At 39.3% G+C, this 14853-nt stretch overlaps 1 protein-coding gene across 1 annotated transcript in view; it reads left to right on the top strand.

Moving 5' to 3' along the window:
- LOC118748469 (dynein beta chain, ciliary) overlaps positions 1-14853 on the top strand; it is a 77548-nt gene that overhangs the window by 22733 nt on the left and 39962 nt on the right. The window contains exons 11-23 of the mRNA XM_036482969.1: positions 404-2396; positions 5215-5927; positions 6003-6355; positions 6453-7276; positions 9203-9564; positions 9634-9790; positions 9870-11219; positions 12823-12992; positions 13106-13409; positions 13486-13679; positions 13742-13946; positions 14008-14172; positions 14325-14465. Coding sequence (XP_036338862.1) covers positions 404-2396; positions 5215-5927; positions 6003-6355; positions 6453-7276; positions 9203-9564; positions 9634-9790; positions 9870-11219; positions 12823-12992; positions 13106-13409; positions 13486-13679; positions 13742-13946; positions 14008-14172; positions 14325-14465 — 6931 coding nt within the window. The remainder of the gene's footprint in view (positions 1-403; positions 2397-5214; positions 5928-6002; positions 6356-6452; positions 7277-9202; positions 9565-9633; positions 9791-9869; positions 11220-12822; positions 12993-13105; positions 13410-13485; positions 13680-13741; positions 13947-14007; positions 14173-14324; positions 14466-14853) is intronic.

The following is a 14853-nucleotide window of genomic DNA, read 5'->3' as shown; positions in this document are numbered from 1 at the left end:
TGTACGTAAAGAAAACTTCTTCTTCACTCTTTGCAATTTCTTATAAAAACTTTGAAATTTATTGCAATGATTTACACAAAAACTCCCTCGTATACATAAAATTAGTTGGATACTTTCGTACATTTCTACTTGTAAATAACATTTCGTTACAGAGTCTAGCCGCATTACCGAAGGATATTACGGTAAGTTCTGTGTAAATAAACCTCGCCCAGTACAAGTATGTTTGTGTTGTTCAAAAAATGTATATTCACCTGCATGGTTTTTGAAAAAAAAAAAAAAAATGAATCACTTTCCTTCTTCCAATGCAATAAAATACAATTTGCACAGTCCCTTGAACTAATAGCACATAGAAATTTTATTTTTTTTTCAAAGTTCGCAATCATTAACTTTTCCCAAACCCTTTTCAGGTGAAATTTATTATGGATCATGAAACTACACTCGCCGAACTTTTGGGTCTCAATCTGCATGAGTGCGAGGAAGAGGTCAAAAATATCGTCGACAAGGCGGTGAAGGAAATGTCGATGGAGAAAATTTTACGTGACTTGCACACCACTTGGTCTACGATGGAATTCGATCATGAACTGCATCCACGCACCGGCTGTAATCTCCTCAAGGCATCGGAGGAACTCATAGAGACTCTCGAAGATAATCAGGTCTGCTTACAAAATCTGATAACATCGAAGTACATTGCGCACTTCCTTGAGGAGGTGTCAACATGGCAGAGCAAACTGATGGTCGCCGATCAGGTGATCACCGTCTGGTTTGAGGTGCAACGCACTTGGACCCATCTCGAAAGTATCTTCATGAGTTCCGAAGACATACGTAAGCAATTGCCAGTCGACTCGGATCGTTTCGATCGCATCGACGCTGAATTTCGCATACTAATGGACGAGATGTCTGTATCGTCGAATGTTGTAGCATCGACAAATCGACCCGGGTTGATCGAACGCTTGGAACACCTGCAGAAGGAGCTTACATTGTGCGAGAAGGCACTGGCAGAGTATTTGGAAACGAAACGTTTAGCTTTTCCTCGTTTTTACTTTGTATCATCGGCCGATCTGCTCGATGTGCTGAGCAATGGCATTCAGCCAGATATGGTCACCAAACATTTGACCAAGCTGTTTGATTCTATAGCACGCTTAAAATTTAATCGCGACGAGTCGAACGAAATCGACACAGCTTCGGGTATGTATGCCAAAGATGGTGAATATGTGGAATTCAATGAATTGGCGAGTATACGCGGACCGGTGGAGGTTTGGCTGAATCGCATCCAGGCGGCCATGCGTGCCTCGCTACGTCATTACGTTTCCGAAGCTGTGGTCGCGTATGAGGAAAAGCAACGTGAACAATGGTTATTCGACTATCCTGCACAGGTGTCGCTCTGTGGATCGCAAATCTGGTGGTCCACGGAGGTGAACATTGCCTTCGGTCGTTTGGAGGAAGGTTACGATAATGCCATCAAGGACTACTACAAGAAGCAGATCTCTCAGTTGAGCTTGCTCATCACACTATTACTGGGTGAGCTGACCAAGGGAGATCGCCAAAAGATCATGACTATTTGCACAATTGATGTACATTCGCGCGATGTGGTCGCCAAAATGATCCAAGCCAAGCTGGATTCGGGTTCGGCGTTTATGTGGCAATCACAATTGCGACATCGCTACGACGAAGGTGAAAAGGATTGCTTTGCAAACATTTGCGACGCAGAGTTTCAGTATTCGCATGAATATTTGGGTAACACACCGCGTTTGGTCATTACACCGCTTACTGATCGTTGTTACATTACGCTGACGCAGTCGCTGCATTTGATTATGGGTGGTGGCCCAGCTGGACCAGCAGGTACGGGTAAAACCGAAACCACCAAGGATTTAGGACGGGCGCTGGGCATTATGGTGTACGTCTTCAACTGTTCCGAACAAATGGACTATCAGTCGTGTGGTAATATTTACAAAGGATTAGCGCAAACTGGTGCCTGGGGCTGCTTCGATGAATTCAACCGCATCACAGTGGAGGTGCTCTCCGTGGTGGCGGTACAAGTGAAATCTGTACAAGATGCGATACGCGACAAGAAAGAGAAGTTCAATTTTATGGGTGAAATGATCAGTTGTGTGCCCACGGTGGGTATATTCATTACCATGAACCCAGGCTATGCTGGTCGCACAGAGTTGCCGGAAAATCTGAAAGCACTATTTAGGCCTTGCGCTATGGTAGTGCCGGACTTTGAGCTAATTTGTGAAATAATGTTGGTGGCTGAGGGTTTTCAAGATGCCCGCGTGTTGGCTAGAAAGTTCATAACACTCTATACACTATGCAAGGAGTTGCTCTCCAAGCAGGATCACTACGACTGGGGACTGAGGGCAATTAAGTCGGTGCTGGTCGTTGCCGGGTCGTTGAAGGTAAGGACATTGGAGCATATATTTTGCAAGCTGATATCTCATCCGGTTTCTGGTTACATTAAAACACGGGACAGCTTCAAAATAATTTAAAAACTTTGCTGTAAAACGAATAGAATTCACTAAATCTTTAATAATGAATTCTAAACTAACTAAACTAAAAATAAAACTTATATGAAAGTTACTCTTGGATCTCGAAATCAAAATACATAGAGAGAATCCTCTCTCTTTAAAAATGTGATTTTTCCATGAATAAAAACCCCAACTTTTATTATTTTAAGCAACTACCGGTAATTTGTATAAATGAGGTTTCTGGATTAAGCGAAAATTTTCTGGGATATTTTTAAACTTTTCATGATTTTTTGTGTTTATCAATTTTAGGTTTTTCGGGACTTCCCCAAGTTTTCAGAAGCTTTTGGAATTCTTTTCGTACCGATATTTTCAGAACTTTTCGAGATATTTGGTGTTTTAGTTTTCCAAATATTTTTGGACGTTTTTTGGCACTTTTCTGGGGGTTTTCGAAAGTTTTTTGGACCTTCCAAGGTTCTTGGAATTTCTCGTGTTCTTCTTAAGTTTGTTTAAATAAGTGTAAAAACAAATTAGCGATTATCAGGCTAATGTGTCTCCTATTTGGGTCTTAGAAAAAGAAAAGCAAAAAATTATCGGTATCTCTTGCTCAAAATAATCAAGGTCAATACTTAGCTAAAATTATTTCTGTTATAAAATGCGGTCTCAGCTTACACAACGCTATTACCAACAAAGAGAAAAAAACGTTTTATAGAGTGTCGTCTGTATTTAAATTTAAAATGTGAAATATGTTCAAATCGTTATCAAATACGCCAAGTAAGTCCCCCGTGGGCATAGGAAAGTATTTTGTAGGTATCATTTTAGGAAAGCTTTTACCTAAAAATATTATTCAATAAAGGTATCCGATGTCAAAACAAGCAACATTTTTTCAGCCACGATCGTTGGTAAAATAAGAGTTTTGGCTTAGAACAAAATTACCTGCCACAATTTGGTATGAAATATCTTAAAATTAGTTGCTTGGCTGGTTAGAGAAGTTTGTCAACCCTGGGGACAATCCCTACTCAGCCACTTGGCGATTTTGATGAATTTCAGTATATCATACACAGAGCAGCCGCCCTCTGAAATGTTCTGCACGATTTGTTGGCCAAGTATAGACTTGCAAGGGCCGGGAAATCGCAAACTGAATTTGTATTTGTAGGTATTTTCCCGACTCATTACATATGGACATAGTGCTGGCTTTAAGTTGGTTTTACGAGTTTTGATTTATACGATACCGCAAGACAACACTAACTAATTTTGGTGTGCCAGGTGTTGAGCTATCCTATATAGATTTTTTTATAGAAGCTTCCACTTAGACTTCAATTAAAGTTTGAACTATCGACTACGATCCCTGAACTACCGTCCCTGCACGTCTGGTTTTCATATTGGCGTCCTTCTATTCCTAAGTCCTCTACAAGTTGCAACCTAGATGAGGAAGAGGAGAGCGCCTGGCTATCGGAGAAAATGTTCAGCTGCAATCTCGCAGTTGCATGGTGTTTTATATACTTTACCTCCTCCGCTTAGAAAACGCTTGCGGAGTCTGACAGGCAATAGGATATCTTCTGATTGAGTTTTTTAAAGAAAATCTCCACACTTACCCCGCATTCCATCTTTATTCCGTTGGAAAAGAGAGCCATGCTCTCAGAGCACATTGTGTCTTCCCGAATCCAGTCACTGTGTCATGGAAATTCCTTGCAGGGTTTGTGTTTGATCTTGGGTTTTGGTATCAGAGTCCAGATGGACACTTTGCACGAATGACCTTTATTTTGCTTTGGCTTTATCCCGCAATCTGATCAGTATTTTGACCACTACGAAAAGCTGAGTGTACAATATATGCCTTCCAGACCTGTATTTTGGCTGCTTGCTCCCCAATGTTCAGCCTCCAATCAAGTTTGAGATTTAGAAGAACTCCTACCTATTTCAACCTATCTGACAGATCAAATTCTAAATGTAGGTTTCGTAAAATGATTAAATGTTTCTTTTTTGTAAAGTTCGTTAGGTCAGTTTGGATTCATACTAATCGAGAATCTACTAATTGCGTTTATAACGCCGATTCACGTATGTATACATCTTCGGCATAAGACTTGGTTTCTTTCCCTACTTCTGTCTATAGAATTTACACTGAAATTTAAAAGGCACCCTCAATATCTATAAAGGAAAGCATGGTAAACTGTTTGTGGTAGAACGGGCTCATAATCGAGCAAACATATTAGCGTAGGTTCGTTAATCTGGTCGACCTATCTCTGATAAGCAGATCTATGATCCTTTCGAATGTCTTTAGTACGAAACACTTTAGGATTAATAGTCCGAGACTGTTATCATTGTCGTGACCACATTACCCTGCTTAGAGTTAAAAATTAAATTAAAAATCCTCCGGCTTGGCGGAATATGAATTATTATCAGAACCGCAACGAGAACCTTTGAAGCTTATTGAAGCAGTATTGATAATACTCCGGCCATGCCCGATGATTGATAGGGAGAAAAACGGAAACAGTTTTTATCTCTTCTGCATCCAGAAGCTCTTTTAAAGGTCCTCATATGGAGGTGATGGAGTATTTAGAGCAGCGATCTTGAGTTCGTAGGACGACTTGGTCCATATCTTGGCTGATAGTGTTCTTTTGTGAGGATTCTGTTGAGCGTAGCAGACTTTTTGAAAACCTCGACGAATTCGCAGGAGTAAGCCCAGTCCATACTTCTGTAATAGACTTACCATCATTTACAAATCAAATTTATCACCCACAATCTTTGCTTACAGCGCGGCGATCCTGGTCGTCCCGAGGAGGAGGTGCTCATGCGCGCCTTGCGTGACTTTAATATACCCAAAATCGTCACAGATGACATGCCTGTCTTTATGGGTCTCATAAGCGATCTATTTCCCGCTTTGGATGTACCACGAAAACGCGATCAAGATTTCGAACGTACGGTTAAGCAGGCCGCTTCCGATTTGCTACTACAACCAGAAGACAATTTCATATTGAAAGTGGTACAGTTGGAGGAGTTGCTAGAAGTGCGCCATTCCGTTTTTATTGTCGGCAATGCCGGTACTGGCAAGACACAAGTGTGGAAAACACTATTGCGCACCTATCAGAATATCAAAAGAAAACCAATTTTTAATGATTTAAATCCAAAAGCTGTGACCAACGATGAACTCTTCGGTATCATCAATCCGGCGACACGTGAATGGAAGGATGGCTTGTTTTCTGTGATAATGCGAGATCAAGCAAACATAACGGGTGATCAGCCCAAATGGATTGTGCTCGATGGCGATATCGATCCCATGTGGATTGAAAGCTTGAATACCGTTATGGACGATAACAAAGTCTTAACTTTGGCCAGTAACGAGCGCATTGCGCTGACGCCTTCGATGCGCTTGCTTTTTGAGATTTCCAATTTGAGAACAGCCACTCCAGCAACAGTCTCCAGGGCGGGTATACTCTATATAAATCCGCAAGATTTGGGTTGGAATCCGTAAGTTTGAGAGAGAGCAGATGAATGCAAATTTTACTAATTAATGAATGTTTTTTTTATATTTTATTACCAAAGTTATGTCAGCAGTTGGGTGGAAACGCGCAAGATACCATCCGAGAAGTCTAACTTAGTCATGTTATTCGATAAATATATTCCAGCCTCACTGGAGACGATACGCACACGCTTCAAGAAAATCACGCCTATCGCCGAAATGGCACACATACAAATGTTATGTCACTTGTTGGAATGTTTCTTGACGCCTACGAACACACCAGCCGATTGTCCAAAAGAATGGCACGAACTGTATTTCGTTTTTGCTTGTGTTTGGGCATTCGGATCGGCTATGTTCCAGGATCAAGCGATCGACTATCGAGTCGAATTCAGCAAATGGTGGGTAAATGAGTTCAAAACTGTTAAGTTTCCGCAAGGTAAGCATACGAATCGCAAAGAAATGGAGCTTGTTTGACAACAATATATGCTAAACAAAATATTTTTTCTCTCATACAAATTTCCTTAAATAAAAAGGTGGCACCGTCTTTGACTACTTTCTTGATACCGAAACCAAAACCTTCCTCCCCTGGACCGAAAAAATACCAAAATTCGAATTAGAGTCCGATCTACCGCTGCAAGCAGTGTTGGTGCATACCTCTGAATCTATACGCGTACGCTTCTTCCTCGAATTACTTATGAATATGCGACATCCCGTCATGTTGGTTGGTACCGCCGGTTGTGGTAAAACGGTACTCGTCAATGAAAAACTACAGGCACTCAATGAGAATTATGCGGTCACTACGATACCCTTCAACTACTACACCACCTCAGAAATGCTGCAGAAGATATTGGAGAAGCCACTGGAGAAGAAAGCGGGCCGCAACTATGGCCCACCAGGTAATAAGACGCTCATCTATTACATTGACGACATGAATATGCCGGAAGTGGACTGCTACGGTACGGTACAACCGCACACTATTATTCGTCAACATTTGGACTATGGACATTGGTATGATCGCAACAAGTTGTCGTTGAAGGATATACACAACTGTCAGTATGTGGCATGCATGAATCCAACAGCTGGTAGTTTTACCGTCAATCCACGTCTCCAGCGGCATTTCTGTGTGTTGGCTGTGAGCTTTCCAAGTGGTGATTCGATCACATCGATCTTTGCAACGATCTTGTCACAGCATTTTGCAAATGCTGAACAAAAGTTTAATCCGATAGTGACGCGCATGACATCTAACATTGTTGCCGCAACACTGGCGCTGCATAACAAAGCTACACAAATATTCTTACCAACAGCCATAAAGTCGCATTACATCTTCAATTTGAGAGACATTAGCAATGTGTTTCAAGTAAGTGATTGCGATTTTGTATATTGTGTAGGAATAAGTGAGTATTTTTAATAAAGTGGGCTCGTATTTAATTTAATTAATTTCCATGTAATTAAAACATAGTCATGTGGAGCTAGAGAAATCAAAAAATCACATCCTTATTTCCCCATGCCTTTGTTCTAAAAAAAAATAATAATAAAACTGTAGATAAAATAGATGACCTCTTGATTCACTTACGTCATAAAATAAGAAGGCGTGAGTGCGAGCTACAGTTACACACATAAATAGGTTAGGTTAGAAATTGAAAGTTAATTTAATTTACGATTTGTATATTTGGAGCTTTTCGGCCGTTGATTTTAAAGCAAAAACGTTGGTTTTTCTTTTCTGCCTCCTACGCGTTTCGACACATTATTGTGTCTTCCTCAGGGAGTCTATTTATTTTTACAAGAAAACATAATTAACAAACGTGTATACCAAAACATGTTTTTCAAACATACCTTAACATATAATAACATAAAATCACATTAATTATTTTATGGACATCACTTTTTTGAATTAACACTTAACATTTAAATACATCAATACTTTATCCCAGCTGTTCGTCTATTACTCGCTATTATCCTTGTGTATGCGCAATTTATATTATCTACATCTTCTTTGTAATTCATTGCACAGTGTATTTGTTGCTGTATTCGAAGCCCTTCTAATGTCATCCTTTTCTTTGTTTTCCTCTCGATGTCTACTATTCTTGCATTATCAAAATCCGCTGTGTGTTCGCTTTTTGTCAGGTGCCGATTTGCTGATAGGCTTGTCACCACGGAAGAGCCAATTTTTTGAGTCGATTTTGACGATTTTCCACTACCAGAAATTTTTTTTTTAGCTTTTTTTGCTTTCTTCGTGCTTACAGGCTCTTCATTGACAATCTATATCCAAACCTGAGTGCGCTGTCGCCCCTTAAAACATCGATTTTGTATTTATATTAGAGCAATGCGGTCAAAGGCCTGTCTGGCCACAAAAACGGCAGTTTTCTCAACCTCACCTAACCACCAAGTTAAACGCATTTGAAACTCGCTCTAGAGCTTCTAGTGTTTTAACCATTTCTACTGAGAGCTACCACACCATACTCAGATAACAGAAAACCACAGCCTTTGTAGCTCTTTTAGGATACGGATATCAGCAGGGCAGATATGTTTCCGACGCGCATTGAGAAAATATTTTTCTCACTTTATAAAAGAAAAATATGGTTTTTAAACTTCAAGTATTCGAACTTATATTTTTTCTTCAATTAATTTAATATTTTCTGCAATTTCTTTAATTTAAATTTTTCTTCAATTTAATTTAACTATATGATTTTATTGTTTTAAAACGATTTTTTTAATTTCTTCTAAGTGTAGGATCTTACTTTGTTTTTTTTTTTAATTACATTTTTTTAAATCTACTTTTTTAATTTTTACATTAAATTATTAAAAAAAAAATTATAATTTTTTTGAATTTTTTCGAAAGACAGAAAAGAGCTCTCACGATAGTAGTCAGAATTTAATTTTTAGAAACCTATTTTTTATTTTACAATTTAATTCTTTTATTTATTTTTTTCAATTTTTAAATTATATTATTTAAAATAAATATTTTTTTAAATTTTATTTAATACTTAGGAACTTATTTCATTCCTTTCTTTTTTTAACCGACTTCCAAAAAGGAGGAGGTTATCAGTTCGTTGGAGTATTTTTATTTTATTTTGTGTATGTTACCGGATAACTTTGGACCATGTCAACCCATTTTGAATCTCAGAGGTAGTGTCTCGGAGGTGGTTCCGTACTAATCTGGTTTAGATCCGATCATTGGATCATGAAACAGTTAACAGTACTCCTAAAGTTTTATATGAGAATTGAGGTCGGTTTTGTACTGAGCATCTTTATCTCCAAAGCTAATCTCTTTTTAACATTTCAGGGCCTCCTATTTAGCACAGCCGATTGTTTAACAAGTTCATCTGATCTCATACGGCTATGGCAACATGAGACCCAACGTGTTTATGGTGATAAGCTGATTGACGAAAAAGACATCGATAGTTTTACCAAGATGCAGCATGATATTGTGAAGAAGTCTTTCGAGGAGATTGACGAGTCAGTGATATTTGATAAACCCAATATATACTGTCATTTCGCTGGAGGAATTGGTGAACCCAAGTACATGCCCGTCATGGGCTGGACTGAGCTTCACAAACTCCTTCAGGAAGCAATGGCATCGTACAACGATCTCGTGGCGGCTATGAATTTAGTGCTCTTCGAGGATGCCATGATGCATGTGTGCAGGTAAAATTTTAACATTGAAGAAAAGTCATATTTTTTAACAAAAAATCAAATAACTGTTGTGTATTGCAGAATAAATCGCATATTAGAGTCACCGCGAGGCAGCGCGCTGCTGGTCGGTGTCGGTGGCAGTGGTAAGCAGTCATTATCACGCTTAGCCGCTTTCATATCCAGCTTGGAAGTGGTACAAATACAACTCAAAAAGGGTTATGGCATTAATGATTTGAAGGTATGCATGTTAATAGAAGAGAAATCGTGCTTTGCTTAGATGAATTTCTTAAATTTCACGCCTTTTTACCGCTCCCCAGAATGAATTTTCCGGTTTGTATCTGAAAGCCGGTTTAAAGAATGTCGGCATAATGTTCCTCATGACCGATGCACAAATACCCAGCGAGGATTTTTTGGTGCTCATCAATGACATGCTCTCTACTGGTGAGATTCCCGATCTCTTCCCAGATGATGAAATCGAAAACATTATCGCAGGCGTGCGAAACGAAGTGAAAGGCGCTGGAATGGTAGACTCACGCGAGAATTGTTGGAAATTCTTTATAGATCGCGTACGCAAGCAATTGAAGATTGTGCTTTGTTTTTCGCCCGTTGGCTCGACGTTGCGCGTGCGTTCACGTAAATTTCCCGCAATCATAAATGCCACGTCCATCAATTGGTTCCATGAATGGCCACAAGAAGCGCTTATTTCGGTGGCAATGAACTTTTTGTCCCTGAATAAAGTCTTACCCGAGACTCATCGTGACTCCGTGGCTAAATTTATGGCTTATGTGCACACCTCAGTAAATGCCACCTCGAAAGTGTACCTACAAACCGAGCGTCGCTACAATTACACGACACCGAAGAGCTATCTGGAGCAGATTAGTCTCTACTTGAAATTATTGAATCACAAACACGACGACTTACAAAGTAAGATCGTACGCTTGGAGAATGGTTTGGAGAAGTTGCGTTCCACGGCTGTGCAAGTGGCAGATTTAAAAGTGAAGTTAGCTGTACAAGAAGTAGAATTGAAGGAGAAAAATGAAGCTGCCGACGCGCTCATCGAAATCGTTGGCATCGAAACGGAAAAGGTGCAAACCGAGAAGGCGGTTGCCGATGAGGAGGAGATGAAGGTGGCGCTTATAGCCGACGAGGTTAGCAAAAAACAGAAAGACTGTGAAGAGGATTTGCTGAAAGCAGAGCCTGCTTTGACTGCAGCGCAGGAAGCGCTCAACACCCTAAACAAGGCAAATTTAACCGAGCTCAAGTCGTTCGGCTCACCACCCGGCGCCGTGACTAATGTAACCGCAGCGGTCATGGTGCTGCTAGCACCTGGTGGCAAACTACCCAAGGATCGTTCATGGAAAGCGGCTAAAATATCGATGGCCAAGGTTGATGCATTCCTTGACGCTCTCATCAATTACGACAAAGAAAATATCCATCCGGAAATTATAAAAGCCATACAACCGTATTTAAAAGATCCCGAATTCGAGCCGGAATTCGTACGCTCCAAGTCGGGCGCTGCAGCGGGTCTCTGCGCTTGGGTCATAAACATTATCAAATTCTACGAGGTATACTGCGATGTAGAGCCCAAACGTAAGGCACTGGCAGCAGCGAATGCTGAGTTGGCTGCAGCTCAGGAGAAGTTATCGGGCATTAAGCGAAAAGTTGCGGTGAGTAGTGATCATTTGTGTTTTTGTTGAGAAACAACTTGGTTAGGGTAGGATAAAATTTTGGCAAGTTTAATATTCGTATCAATCGTACAACATGCCTATCAGCTTCATAAAATCTTGTTGGTAAGATTGAGCGGAGATTTTTTAGAATTAATGAATTCATAATTAATGGTAGCTTTTTACAACTACACTAATGGTTTGACCTTGCCGGTTGGATTAGGTGAGAATACCATTTAAGGATGGAAGCAGGTCACCTAGTTACCGATCTACTATAACAAATCTTTATTTGGTTACAGGTCTTCTTTGATCCACGTGTAGTTAAAGAACCTGCGACGTGCCTTCTCTGTATGCCATTTTCCTTCTAGGTCTGATGTCCCAGTTTGCCCACTGACTGCTTTAGAGAAATGTTACTTTTCCCCTTGAAAAAATGGTTGTAGCAGTTTATCCCCGTGAGCATTATTTCTTTGCACAGCATCTGCATAATTCCTGTGGAGCTTATGGTTATAGATTTAAGGACGCTTGCTATCTAATTAGGGGTACGGCAATCTCTTTGCGCAGGACGCAACTGTCTATTGCAGAGTGCTTCGTGTGGACGGTTGACCTTTCTGGTAGACAGACTTGTTGACTTTTATGCAAAGGATTTCTTTTCTATGCCTATCTACGATCTCTTCCATAGATTTTTGTAGAAAAGATATTATTCTAATGGGTTAGTATAATTTAGCTATTCCGCACTACCTTGGGTATATACCAGACCTTAGCTTCCTGCGATTATAGCGTCAGGGATCCCAACGTATTACATGCCTTGAAGCGTGTGGGAAGTCTCTTTTGAAGATCGGCTGCGATGATCCCATTGGTCTCAGGTGATTTGACAAGCTCGGTAGCATATATATCCCATCTTATTCTATCCCTTTTATGCCTGTAATATTAATTTTATGCCAATCGTTACATGTGCACCTTTTAAAGAGTTGGTAACAGGGTTTCTATTTTAAAACGGATAAGCTGATGGTCTGACACTTCTCTTAACATACTCCATTGGGCTTGGTGTGAGATTATCTTACCTAGTAACTTACTCTTAGAAAAGCTATTATATTTTAAGTAAACCGCCGAAATGTTTCGGAAAAATATTAAGTTTTACGCTAGTTTCACCGTTTCAATTTGACGGCCAAAAATATAATTTTTTGTACATAAATTTAATTATTTTTTAAAAAATGTTTTCCAAAAAGTCACCCCAGATGATAGATAAGTTTAAGCTTAAAAGGTTTGAAAAAAAATGTTCTTAAAACTTCATCAACAGAATCGAAACAATGAGATTTTTTAGGTATTTTCTAATCGGTCCAGCTCACGTATATCTTAATATTTTTTCGAAATGTTTTGGCGGAAGTGTTAAAAAATAATAAAAACTTTGTTTTACCGATGGAAAACCGCAAAATTTTTGATAACTGTAACAATGGCAATTCGGATAGCCAGATCGATATATGTATATCGATGACGAGAATAATACAATATTTGATCGATAAAAAAATAAATTAGCGATAATTATAAATAAACCAATAATGAAATCTTTCTCACCTGAACGTGATCTTATTTATGCATTATATTTCAGAACCTCGAGGAACAACTGGCAAAACTAACAGCTGACTTCGAACAGGCCACTGCTGATAAGTTACGCTGTCAACAGGAAGCTGATGCAACGCAAGCCACAATTGCGCTCGCCAATCGGCTGGTTAATGGGTTAGCTAGCGAGAATGTGCGCTGGGCCGAAGCGGTGAATAGGTGAGTAGCGCTCGTCTTCTCTTTTAAAGAAGAAATGAAACTTATGAAAAAGAGATTCCTCCTTCTGTTTTTGATGTCGTGTAATAAATAATTTATTTTCCTCTTCCTTAAAGCTTTGTGAAACAAGGCATTACCTTGCCCGGCGACATTCTGCTCATTACCGCCTTCATCTCATATGTGGGCTGCTTTACCAAACAGTTTCGCATTGATCTATTGCAAAAGATGTGGACACCATTTTTGAAAAGCATCGATCCACCCATACCAACTACTGAGAATTTAGATCCACTCTCATTGCTAACAGACGATACTACAATTGCCATATGGACCAATGAGGGTTTGCCAAGCGACCGTATGTCCATTGAGAATGCTACGATCCTGTCGAATTCGGATCGTTGGCCGCTAATGATCGATCCACAGGTGACTGATTTGCTTCCAAAAATATATATGCAAATGTATGTGTAATTTGTTTTATTCTATTCTAAATATATTTCAGCTTCAAGGCGTCAAGTGGATTAAACAAAAATATGGTGAAGAATTAAAAGTGATACGTTTGGGTCAACGCAGCTACTTGGATATTATAGAATTAGCTATAACTAAGGGGTGCATAGTGCTTATCGAAAATATAGATGAGAACTTGGATCCAGTGCTGGATTCACTGCTTGGCAGAAATCTAATAAAGAAGGGCAAGTGAGTATGAGTTTGGGTTGGAGTGGGTCGGCTCCGCATATGGTAAATTTCTCTCTTCGAAGGGCCATCAAAATTGGTGATAAGGAAATCGAGTATAACTCAAACTTCCGCTTAATATTGCACACAAAATTAGCAAACCCCCATTACAAGCCAGAAATGCAGGCTCAAAGTACTTTGATTAACTTTACCGTCACACGCGATGGTCTGGAGGATCAATTGTTGGCCGAAGTTGTGAAGGCAGAACGTCCTGATCTGGAAGAACTTAAAGTAAATTGATGTATAGCAATTAAAAATGAATAAAATATAAACTTTTCTTCTAAATTTTTAGGCCGAATTAACAAAGCAACAAAATGATTTCAAAATTATGCTGAAAAAACTTGAAGATGATCTGCTTTCAAGATTATCTTCAGCAGGTGAAAATATTTTGGGTGATACAGCGCTCGTGGAAAATTTAGAAACCACTAAGAGTACAGCATCTGAAATTGAGCAGAAGGTATGTAAGGATTAAAGTAAGAAGACTTTTTATAACTCCGATCGCGTTTAAAAATTTTAAACCTTAAAATTTCTGTTTTGATTTTTACGATAAACTAACTCACTTTCTGCTTCTTTAAAGTATGTACTTCTCTTTCTATCCAATCATTTTAGGTAGCTGAAGCTAAGATAACTTCAAAGGAAATCGATAAGGCTCGCGAATATTATCGTCCAGCAGCGGCTAGAGCAAGTTTACTCTACTTCATACTAAACGAACTGAATACAATTAATCCAATTTATCAATTCTCGCTTAAGGTAAGACGCAATAAATACCCTATCCAATATATCCTCTGCCTTTGTAATAATGCTAATCGGTGCTATCCTTAAGGCAAGGAAACCATACACATTTCTTTCGAAGCGAAGTACGTATGGTCAGGGCCGTAGGCAGGATTTTACAATTTTATTTCAACATATTTTGATTAAAGGAAAAATACTGATAAAAATAAAATATTTCACACAAACAACAAAAAATATAATCAATAATCGCATGAGGCTATTGCCTGAAAATTTCAAAATGCACTTGTGGCATTGTGCTAGCATGGTAGCACGGCCCAGTAATCACGTGGACCGAAAATGCACTTTTTTTGAATTTTGATTGATAATAGCAAAAATATGGTTCATTTTGCTCTAAAAACAATCTGTG

The sequence above is a fragment of the Rhagoletis pomonella genome, unplaced genomic scaffold (genome assembly GCF_013731165.1).
Source record: "Rhagoletis pomonella isolate Grant_MI unplaced genomic scaffold, Rhpom_1.0 Rhpom_scaffold_00001, whole genome shotgun sequence".
Lineage (NCBI taxonomy): Eukaryota > Metazoa > Arthropoda > Insecta > Diptera > Tephritidae > Rhagoletis > Rhagoletis pomonella.
The sequence above is the reverse complement of the archived record's forward strand: the minus strand, read 5'-3'. Positions and strand labels throughout refer to the sequence as shown.